Source organism: Coregonus clupeaformis, chromosome 13 (genome assembly GCF_020615455.1).
Source record: "Coregonus clupeaformis isolate EN_2021a chromosome 13, ASM2061545v1, whole genome shotgun sequence".
Classification (NCBI taxonomy): Eukaryota; Metazoa; Chordata; class Actinopteri; order Salmoniformes; family Salmonidae; genus Coregonus; species Coregonus clupeaformis.
The window spans coordinates 36,154,827-36,166,829 of record NC_059204.1 but is presented as its reverse complement, the minus strand read 5'-3'; the positions used below and the strand labels follow the sequence as shown (position 1 = coordinate 36,166,829).

At 39.7% G+C, this 12,003-nt stretch overlaps 1 protein-coding gene across 1 annotated transcript; it reads right to left on the bottom strand.

The window, feature by feature from the left end:
* Positions 1 to 6,595: 6,595 nt before the first annotated feature.
* LOC121578985 (ectodysplasin-A-like) lies at positions 6,596 to 10,174 on the bottom strand. The gene is made up of 7 exons (XM_045224482.1): positions 10,171 to 10,174; positions 9,723 to 9,758; positions 9,233 to 9,418; positions 9,097 to 9,119; positions 8,957 to 9,008; positions 8,435 to 8,556; positions 6,596 to 7,769 (listed from the first exon to the last, which is right to left on the bottom strand). Exons 1-7 carry the CDS (start codon positions 10,172 to 10,174, stop codon positions 7,509 to 7,511), a joined length of 684 nt encoding a protein of 227 aa, XP_045080417.1. The 3' UTR covers positions 6,596 to 7,508.
* Positions 10,175 to 12,003: the final 1,829 nt, after the last annotated feature.

Here is a 12,003-nt window from a genome sequence, read left to right as displayed (position 1 = left end):
ACTACAACCACATTTTCATGGTTTACTTATTTACAACGCTTTGAATCTCGTTAGTCTAGGGGTATGATTATCGCTTAGGGTGCGAGAGGTCCCGGGTTCAAGTCCCTGACGAGCCCTCATTTTGCATGTCCTATGCTGTTCATTGACCTAAGTGTTCATCAAGAGGCACGTAGATCAAACATAAAAGGCCTCGAAGCCAGTTATGTTTGATCTACGTTAGATTAGTGGACAAACAAAACGATTGATCCACGCATGGTTTGTGAAGATTAACCACTGAACGAAAACGATTGACGGATTGACATACTAAACAATTAGCTCAACTAATCCAATTAACAAGGGCCATTATCGAGGGACCAAATTCTTCTTACAACCAATACAAGACAGATATACTTTGATGCTATCCGTTTTTCAAGTGTGTCTATGTGTGCTATACACATTAGTCTCCCTGATAGAATCACACTATAGCCTCTAGACTTATAATAAAGGCTACCCACTAATCCTTATCAACAAAGAAAACAGAGAATGAGAAACAGGGATTTCAGTGGCATGGTCAAATAAGGGAGTATAAATGGTTAATTATCTACATGTGGTATGAGCAGAGGATTAGTGGTTGAAAGAGGGTTTCCAGGGGACATCAGTGTGCCTTAGTGAGAAGATTATTCAAAATGGTGTTTATCTAACCCCTATTATATTCTCTCCATGAGAGAGCCTGACTTTTCTCTTAGACATAGTCTTATGTTAAGGCTTTACCAGAATACTGTCAATGGGAACATGTAGAGGTAATGAAACATATTATTTTTTTTAAAGGGACTAGGTGTCCAGTGCTCTCGCCACTGTTAATTTCACTATCATTGCTTTTGCATTTGTATTAATCTATTCACAAATAATCAGCAAAGGATGGCGATTCAGTATTGTGCATGTAATATGTTCATATTTGTACTTTGATATACTGTATACCATTTCTTCCTCAGTAGCCTATCCTAGAACCTTCTGGCAGAACCATAATTCCTGTTTACAGCCAAAACAAGATAAATGCTCTGTATCCCCATGGTGAGATGACTGATTTTCCAAAACTAGAAAGGCCCCTGAACAGCAGCACATTTCTACCACTGTGTGCTAAGGGTTGTCTGTCTCATCAAGCTCAGTCTATCAGCAACACATCACCTCCTTCTTTGAGGCTCATTTTGTAGCTTCAGCATATCTTCTGTTTTTGTTTTATCAGTTCAATGCTTTTCTTTATGCTTAAGGTTGTACGATTTTTCTTTGGCTGATTGCTTGTTCCCATGTTGCAACTCATATTACACTTGGTTGATTAACTCCAAGTCTCATTACAGAAACAAAATATTCACTGTCAAAACAAAACTGGTGTCCAATCTGAATTTTCTCTCCAGTGGGGGCCTGTGAGCTACTTTTGTCCAGCCTGGTCTCATTGACTAGATGTAACATAGTAAACGTAAATCCGGGACACGCAAATGTGTATATGTTACGTTTGGTGCGGTTAGATAAGACAGAAGGTTATTTAAGGCAAAAATGAAAGTAGGGTGGTTGGTCGGGGTGGATGGGTAGGCGTATAACGTGAACAACTAGGAACCCAAAGGTTGTGTGTTCGAATCTCATCATGGACAACTTCAGCTAATTAGCAGCTACTTTGCAACTACTTAGCATGTTAGCTAACCCTTCCCCTAACCCTAACCTTTATCCTACCCTTAACCCCTAACCCCTAGCCTTGCTAACGTTAGCCACCTAGCGAACGTTAGCCACCTAACCACCTAGCTAACATTAGCCACAACAAATTGGAATTCATAACATATCATACGTTTAGCAAATTCGTGCATTGCATACAAATTGTCATTCTTAACATATACGAAAGGGGTTTGATGGACATCCACAAATGAATACATACCATATGTAACGTAACATATCATAACATCTCCCGAGTGGCGCAGTGGTCTAAGGCACTGCATCGCAGTGCTAGCTGTGCCACTAGAGATCGAATCTGTCGTAGCCGGCCGCGACCGGGAGACCCATGGGGCGGCGCAAAATTGGCCCAGCGTCGTCCAGGGTAGGGGAGGGAATGGCCGGCAGGGATGTAGCTCAGTTGGTAGAGCATGGCATTTGCAATGCCAGGGTTGTGGGTTAGATTCCCACGGGGGGCCAATATGAAAAAATAAAATAAAAATGTATTCACTAACTGTAAGTCGCTCTGGATAAGAGTGTCTGCTAAATGACTAAAATGTAAATGTAATAATATTTGGAGGGTCCCGGATTTACATTTATTATGTTACGTCTACCCCTGAGTCCAGGTTGTTATGTCTTGTGCTCACCTACCATATGTAATTCTGAAATGAAGGGGAGTTTATTTGTCACTCCCCTGCCCCCGGAACAGCCACTCCTCTCGCCTCTCTCTGCTGTAAGAACCTGGGGAGAACTATTCTACCCCAAAGCAAATCCTTCCTTTTGTTGGATCCCCAGCTTTGGATTGGGTGTTAGGAGTCTTGAGAGGTGAGAAATAATTCATGTTTATGAAAGGTGCATTTTGAGGTGTGAGCTGGCATGCAAAGGCTTGCCCTTCCTGTTTCTCTTTTCATTCCTCTTAGAATGCTTATTCGTGGAATCCACCAAAGGAATGAGAGTATAGACTACACCCACAAAATGACAGATAGTGTGTATTGGGTGTTGGAGAGGCAGACGTTTGAAGTATTTTCTAAAAGGGCATATTTACAACTGATAACAGCAAATAGGCATTGATTTTAATTTATTTCAAAATGACCTGAAAAAATGTCAATTCGTCCAATATTTTGGTTCTCCCCATATCAAATAAGGGTTCCAAAGTTAAGAGTGAGTTTCAATCATTATTGCGTTTTTACCAAATATTCTCTCATATTTTAGAGATGGTACTCAAATACATGCTCCTATGCCACAAGTGTGTGTATTGATTAAACTTTAGTAATGAGTCCTCTCTGTTGCTAAACTTTTCTGAATATGATTTCTTACCAAAAGGGGGCACTGTACATCAACAAAATGTGGCTCCAGTAACAGCTCCATAGTTGTAATTAGACAGGCTGGCATTATGCTGTACTTTTACGGATTCTTCTTCCTTTGCTGCTTAATTTAATGATGTGAACAGTTCCTTCACTGTCCTTGATCTGCAGACAAGTAAAGGGAGGCCCCAGCCCAGTCTAGCTCTGTGGAAAGACAATACAGATGTGAATTTCTGGTAGTGGTGGAGCAGAAGGATGGACATCCCAGTGCCATAGAATCCACATCTACTGTCTCAATCAGAGCGTGATTGTATCATCTTGATCAGATGACAAAAAAACACATGTTAAAGATGGACCAGCTATTTTTGAACTTTTCCTGTTGAAAAATAATATCCCAAGTTTATATACATTTATGTACACACACTTGAGGGTAAAAAAATTGTGTTTTTTAGACACAACTGCCAACTTCAAGGAGGTGGCCATTCAAGGAGTTGGCCATTCAAGGAGTTGCACTTTGATTTCATCAGCCTCCCCCCTTGCTTGCGGGAACAATAGAGGAGCAATAGTGCCATGTCATGAGGATACCTGGACCACCTATTGAGATGTGCCTTTTGTTAAGTAAATAAAGTCATAAATGAGGTGAAAAGGAGTGTGTTGGTTAACGCTGGTTGATTGAGGTTACGCTTACACAGTCACTAAGTATGTCCATGGCCCCCATGGGAGAAAAGGAAACAGCATCTAGCCTGCATCAAACCTGCTAAAAGTAATTTGCTGTAAGCTGCATAGAGTATATTTGCTGTATTTTCAAGAGGCAATATATACCTCAGTATGTCAATACAGTAGGATAATCTTTTTAGTTGTTCTCTTTTGTTGTTGTTGTTGTAACAACTGCTATAAGCGTTGTTACAAAATACTATGTTATATAAATTAAAATAATAATATAAATCAATTCAATTTACAAAAACAGAATTCTATTTTATATACATATTTACAATCACAACAGAGTATACAAATGTACATATTATTCAACAAAGCAGGGAAACAAATATACCCTATTTACCTACAAACAATCCAAATAATGCATATCACAATACATACCACAATGTATTGAAACACTTCAACTAAACAATGTTTGATTTAAAGGACTTTAGCTACCAGAGTTTGGGCCAATTTTACCTTGACTCAATTTGACTCAGGCATTGAATTGAATTGCAAAGCATGAATTGGAAAATTAACCATTCTAAGCACTGAATTGAACCAAACTATTTCTGATTGCTACACAACTAAATTAATACTACAAGACCATGGTATACTCACTGCCCTTTTTGTCATGTTTCTAATGTTTGATACCAACTCTTATTGCAGACATTATGGATGATGTAGAATTTCCATTATAACTGAAAAGTAATACATTTGAACTTCCCTTGGTAAGGGTCTTATCTATCTTTCCTTCCATAACTGTTTTCAAATGTATTCAAAACAACTGGACTTGATTCTGCTTTTGTCACCAATTTTCCAGAAGGTTGACTGCATGGTGATTGACCAAACCCTGTAATACATGCACAGTGCAGAGCAGTTTCATAAACATCCAGAAACTGCATGTTGACAGATAATCTGTGCCCTTAAATGCTTCCTTAAAGACTAATGTGTTCACTCACATATAAACATGAACATGCAAAGGAGTTATATGCTGGAAAATGTTTGGACTGTGTGTGATATTCACAGAAACAGGACATGACTGGTTCAGATCAAAGGGAATGACAAGTAAATTGGTTTTTCAAACAAACCAAAGCAGAACTAAATAAAGCAAAGAAATATAATGTCGTCCATGACAAGTCTTGTGATCATGACCGGTCAACATAATAATATGAATAATGGCATTTTAGGTCATGTTAGTAATTTGGAAAAATACATCTACAGTATTAATCTGGGTGATTCCATATTTGACAAACAACTTCATTTCAAACATAAAAGAAACATTCATACAGACCTTGTTATTTAACAGAGAGAGAGAGAGAGGTAGAGGGAGGGAGAGGGAAACAGTGCCTTGCAAAAATATTCATCCCCCTTGGCGTTTTTCCTATTTTGTTGCATTACAACCTGTAATTTAAATGGATTTTTATTTGAATTTCATGTAATGGACATACACAAAATAGTCCAAATTGGTGAAGTGAAATGAAAAAAATGACTTGTTTCAAAATTAACTAAATTAAAAAAATAACGGAAAAGTGGTGCGTGCATATGTATTCACCCCCTTTGCTATGAAGCCCCTAAATAAGATCTGGTGCAACCAATTACCTTCAGAAGTCACATAATTAGTAAATAAAGTCCACCTGTGTGCAATCTAAGTGTCACATGATCTGTCACATGATCTCAGTATATATACACCTGTTCTGAAAGGCCCCAGAGTCTGCAACACCACTAAGCAAGGGGCACCACCAAGCAAGCGAAGACCAAGGAGCTCTCCAAACAGGTCAGGGACAAAGTTGTGGAGAAGTACAGATCAGGGTTGGGTTATAAAAAAATATCAGAAACTTTGAACATCCCACGGAGCACCATTAAATCCATTATAAAAAAATTGAAAGAATATGGCACCACAACAAACCTGCCAAGAGAGGGCATTAATCAGAGAGGCAACAAAGAGACCGAAGATAACCCTGAAGGAGCTGCAAAGCTCCACGGCGGAGATTGGAGTATCTGTCTATAGGACCACTTTAAGCCGTACACTCCACAGAGCTGGGCTTTACGGAAGAGTGGCCAGAGAAAAGCCATTGCTTAAAGAAAAAAATAAGCAAACACGTTTGGTGTTCGCCAAAAGGCATGTGGGAGACTCCCCAAACATATGGAAGAAGGTACTCTGGTCAGATGAGACTAAAATTGAGCTTTTTGTCCATCAAGGAAAACGCTCTGTCTGGCGCAAACCCAACACCTCTCATCACCCAGAGAACACCATCCCCACAGTGAAGCATGGTGGTGGCAGCATCATGCTGTGGGGATGTTTTTCATCGGCAGGGACTGGGAAACTGGTCAGAATTGAAGGAATAATGGATGGCGCTAAATGCAGGGAAATTCTTGAGGGAAACCTGTTTCAGTCTTCCAGAGATTTGAGACTGGGACGGAGGTTCACCTTCCAGCAGGACAATGACCCTAAGCATATGGCTAAAGCAACACTCGAGTGGTTTAAGGGGAAACATTTAAATGTCTTGGACCCAAGCCCAGACCTCAATCCAATTGAGAATCTGTGGTATGACTTAAAGATTGCTGTACACCAGCAGAACCCATCCAACTTGAAGAAGCTGGAGCAGTTTTGCCTTGAAGAATGGGCAAAAATCCCAGTGGCTAGATTATGCCAAATTATAGAGACATACCCCAAGAGACTTGCAGCTGTAATTGCTGCAAAAGGTGGCTCTACAAAGTATTGACTTTGGGGGGGAGGGTGAATAGTTATGCACGCTCAAGTTTTCTGTTTTTTGTCTTATTTCTTGTTTGTTTCACAACAAAAAATATTTTTCATCATCAAGTTGGTAGGCATGTTGTGTAAATCAAATGATACAAACCCCCAATTTTTTATCATTCCAGGTTGTAAGGCAACAAAATAGGAAAAATGCCAAGGGTGGTGAAGACTTTCGCAAGCCACTGTATATTTACCTACAGATCAATAATTTGTTTTAATCAGTGCACATTCTAACAGAGAAATGTTTGTGCTTCAGCTGTACATGTTCAATTCATCAGAGAACGGTCACACATTGTATTTCTATATTGTATTCAAAAGCTTTTACAGTATGTACCCAGGTTACCTAACGGCCTATATGACTCAATGGATTGATACCACACCAATAATCACTTTCACTTCTCCAAATAAGTTGGGTTTGGTAGATAAAAACAAGCATTCTAAATGTGTTTAATAATGTATAACAGGTGTTTTATGTACTTTGCCATGAGACAGACAGTTATTTTAGTGGAGACGTGACTGACTCCTGTCAACCTTGGTTTCTCAAGCATGTTATGATCAGGGAAACCAAGTTATTCACTATAAATGCACTATTCTAAAAGTAAAGCCTAATGTATTTTTCTTCCTCAAAAATCAGCAACTCCTCCCTTTCTCAATGCTTGACAAGTTGGGTGCATATTTGTCCATCATCAGCACCGAAGATCAGAGTCATCATCATCGCTCTTTGGAAAGAATCTTCCACTCAGAGATAACAGGCAGTGGGTTAATATCATTACACCAGGTCATCTCCCTAATATCAGGTAGGGTGGGGCTTATCAGCTCAGTAGTAGCCTGAGGGCGGGGCCCAGGCTGAGGGTGGATACTGTATGTACTGTACATGTCATCTCAGGAGTAGGTGGGCCTCCTCATCTCCTCATTGGTCGATATGTGATAGGTGGTGGTGATGGTTGTAGAGGCAGAGTAGAGTCGGTGGAGTCTCCCCCAAGCCATATATGGAAATGCTGGTTGAGGGTTGGGGCTGGTTGAGGGTTGGGTCCTGGTTTGACAGGCAGTTTGGTGGGCCTGTGTCTGCCTCTTCAGGAGTGGATGGCTGGGGGGGCCTCCCCGAGGCGGATGCTCCCCAGGAAGGTGGTGTGGTTGGTCATGCTGATGGAGGTGTCCTCGTACACCATCCTGATGGAGATCTTCTGCCGGGCACGTAGCAGACACACCCCAGCCGTGTAGCAGGTGTTGAACTTGCGCTGTCCCGTCTCGATGCTCCGTGTACAGCGCAGGAACGGCGTCTTGTCCACCATCACCTCGTAGCTAGCAATGTCAGTGAAGTTGAGGTAGTAAACCTGGCAGTAAAAGTTATGTGGAGACAAACATTCCATAAATATTGTGTTTAATTCTGAGGGAATAACACAAATATGCACTCTTAGAAAAAAGGTGCTATCTAGAACCAAAAAGGGTTCTTCAGCTGTCCCCATAGGAGAACCCTTTGAAGAACCCTTTTTTGGTTCAAAGTAAGAGTGTGAGCATGCAGATAATACAGACTACTTATATAACTTATTTACAACTTATTTACAATGAGATATAGCAGGCAAACTGGGCAAATTACCACAGAATATGATACACTTTGTACAAGGTGGATCACTTTGAAGGGCATGCAATACATTTACTTCACTCATCCAGACATTTCCCTCTGCAGCCAAGAGCACTGGCAAAATCAACCAACTGGGTTCTGAGAAATGTAGCCTACAGTATGCCAGATAATTTCAATGAAATACTTGCAAAAGTCATTTCATGGGGAAATCTAATTTGGATTTCTGAATAAGAAAGTTTAGACTATAAGATAAGGAGTCATTATAGATTATGCCTTAGTATGTTAGGCCTTACCATAGTCAACTTAGATATTTTGACCTTGCTAACCATTGAGATAGCATAATCCACTGGGACTGCAGAGAGAAAGGACGAGTGACATGCAGGCGATAGGAAGAGTTAGGCCCAAGACCATACTCACTTCTACCTGACTATAGATGAAGTAGGTGCCATCTACCAGCACCTCTAGCTCCCCAGACCGCGAGTGCATCTTGAACACCTTGTGATGCATGGATATCATTTTCCAGTTTCTCAGTACGCCTTCTGAAAGATCTCAGCGTGAGAAAAGGGCAGTCACTTAACATCCGTCGTTGCCATACAATTACATACAGGGTTCTTCATTGTTGCATTGTCAAAAAAGAAACTACAGTAAATGCAGTGAATTCATGTTTTAACTTATAGACGGGTGGGCTGTTTAGCAACAAAACCAATGTGTGCGCAACTGTGGAGCAAAACAGCTATCTGACTGTCCAGAATCATTTCAACACACAGACTTCTGCCCCATCGATGCGCACACATAGTTTTCGTGACCTTCTATTCAGATCTATTCTTAGAAGAACTAATAACAAAGAAGATACTTCTTAAGAATGATTTATGACTGTAAATGTGACTTGTTTTCAGCCATTAAGTGATGTGACCAGAGTGTCTAAAATTTAACTCTTACCTTCTTTGACCTGTATTGTTGTTTCCTGGCCTTGGAGATGTACCACAGCAGGCTGTAACACAACAAGAAAGAATACATTCCTGGAAAAGTGGACATACATAAATACAATTAATTATCAAAACATTGAAAGGTTAACATACCTGGCTATCTCTGACTCTGCCCCCTGTGCAGATTAGAAAACAATTACACTGTCAGTTTTTTTAAATGAAAGGTTGAAAAACACAAATACATCTCAAATCAGGATTTGGGCCAAAGGGAATGAAACTGAGGCCGTACCTGAGGGTCCTTGAAGACCAGGGGGTCCCTGTGGCCCTGGGGGTCCAGCAGGGCCTGGCGGTCCGGGTGGTCCTGAGGGACCCATGGCATTGTTCCCAGGGATACCTGGGATGCCAGGAATACCTGGTGGCCCCTGTGGCCCTGGAGGGCCTGGGGGACCAGGTGCACCCGGAGGGCCTTTCTTGCCTAAAAAAAATAAGACATGGAAAGAAATCTGAATTAGTGAATACTATGACATAAATGAAAATCCAAACAACCTCCTCCTCACCGCACCATCACCTGTAGCAATGGAAGCGTTCACTTAAATTTAGCATCATCATGATGATGTTGCTGGTGACACTTTGCTTCTTGAAAGTCCAATATCTTGAAAACTTGACTGCTGACATGCAACATATTTTGGGACTGTATTATCAGTGGACTAATGAAAAAAATACACACAAATAGTTTTTGAGAGAATTTTCCCTTTAAGGGTAGAATTTGTGAACTTTACCTTTTTTCCTTTCTTTCCGTTTGTTTCCATGTGATTCTGAAAGAGATAGTACATACAGTTAGAGTCAAACAAGTAAAGGTATGTGCAGATGCAGTTCGATACAGGTTAAAAACACTCCACCCCTGGCACAAGATATGCCACTTCTGTTCGCAAAGATATGTCTTTAAAGCTTTCCATCTTTCCATCTCATCTTTCCCCTTGTCTAGATTGCAGAATTAAGTGATAAAGCCAGAGAAGCTTGTTTGAAGGATATATTGGCACAGGTGTTGTTAACAAACCGTGCCAATATATCCTCCAAACACAGGCTTTGAGGGCATTATTACTGGTTACCAACATATTCAAATAATGATTGACATATTTCATTAAAAAAATGTTATTTTGATGAAGTTATTCATACTATTTCATCCTTCCACAAGATATAGTCCCGACACAAATCTAGGGTTACTACCCATGCCGCCTGGTTGTTCGTTCTATCGGTTCGGTTGCCAGAGACGCAACCCAGTCGTTCAGTCTTTTTGTTCTGTATCTATGGACCCAGTCGTTTGTTCTAAATGTTCCATTGCCATACTGGCTGGCAAAGTTCCTATCCCTTGCTTGCTAGCTAGCCAACTACGGCAAACTTATAGTCACATCAAACAGTGCAGCCAGAATAACAACAGTAGCTGCATTTGCATTTGTTTAAGCTGTTTAATAGTGACATTTATTTGGACACATCCATAAATTGCGATTTTGCCTGGCATAAAAAATGTGCTCTCTCGTCAGGACACTGTTGTTCAGAGGAGCTAGCCAACAACACAGCAAACACAATCACTTCAAACTGAAGCTAGAAAGACTTCAAACTAGCTGCACTTAGTTTCGTTTGAACTTTTTTCAATTTACATTTCTTAGTATAATTTCATAAAAATTATGCCAGCTGATTCATGGTTTTGATTGGCTGAGAAACGCTGCCTACCTGTCTGTCTTCACTGTTGAAAATGAAATGTTAATCTAAAAGAAATGTGAGATAATGTCTAGATGCTTTTATAGTGGAGATCAAGTTTATAAATTGCCTGGCTGGGCTGATGAGACAGTGGATTATGCAGTCAGATGGAACAGAGTAAATAGGCATTTTAACGTCATAGATTTAGCCGGTGGTAACTTGTGGAATAGACACCGGCTGGAATGTGGTTTTAACCAATCAGCATTTAGGATTAGATCCACCCGTTGTATAATTACAGATAACCCATGAGTCATATATTACTGTAGAAGCATGCGGAGCAAATTATTGGATATAGCGTGAGGTGGTTTGTGCCTAACACAAGCTCAACCCAACTGATATGAAAAGGAATCAGCATGCTATTGTCTTGAAATTAATATGATTTACTCTCAACAAATACAATTTAAAAATAGTCTGTCCATAAAATTAGAAGGCATAGTTTTGCGAGGACAGACATTATCTCTCCATTCCTTGTATATGTACTGTATCAAGATAACGTCTTGAGACATAAATAGATTTTCTCCTAAAAAAACTTTAATGAGTGATATAAAATCTGGAACACGTTAGGAGTGAAACATCTGAAATGCCAAAAGTAATTGTCTGTGTATCACAGGCGAGCAGGAGGCGATCTGGGAGTAATTATCATTTAAAGACTCAGGAATTTTACTGATTTGAGGAAAATATCTCTAAAGGTGGTTTTCATTGTTTATACTGCTGTATGTTGCAGTTAGGGTTGCAAAGCTACCGGTAATTTACCGAAGTTACCGGAATCTTCAGTAATTTTGGTAATGAAGAGAAAATATATGACAATCTATCGTAACTTTGGTAATTTATACTTGAATAACTTTATTTATTTAAATTTATATATAGCATTCATTTATTATATCTGTTACATGAGTTTCTAGACCATATGGTTCAAGAGAAAATAGCCTAATTAATGAAAAGATAATCAACAATGGCATTATTTTTAACTACCTCTGCAACTCTTCTAACTATTGACCAGTTTGATGCCAAAACATTGACAACAAATACATCTTGACATATTAAAATAAATAAAAGTGTGTTTCATGCTGAAACCCTCATAATAAACACCAATGGTATTCACTAAGTTGATGGTTTATATTTAGGATAATGTTTTACAGCTTTGTCATTATATTTTTTATTTTAAAATCATCTTATTTAATTATTTCATATATTTTACATGTGAGAAGGCCACACAGAGGGCCAGAGATGATTACAGACACCTGTGATAATCTGAAGTACCCAAAAGGGCCACTAGATGTCTTGTGATAGATTACATAAAAT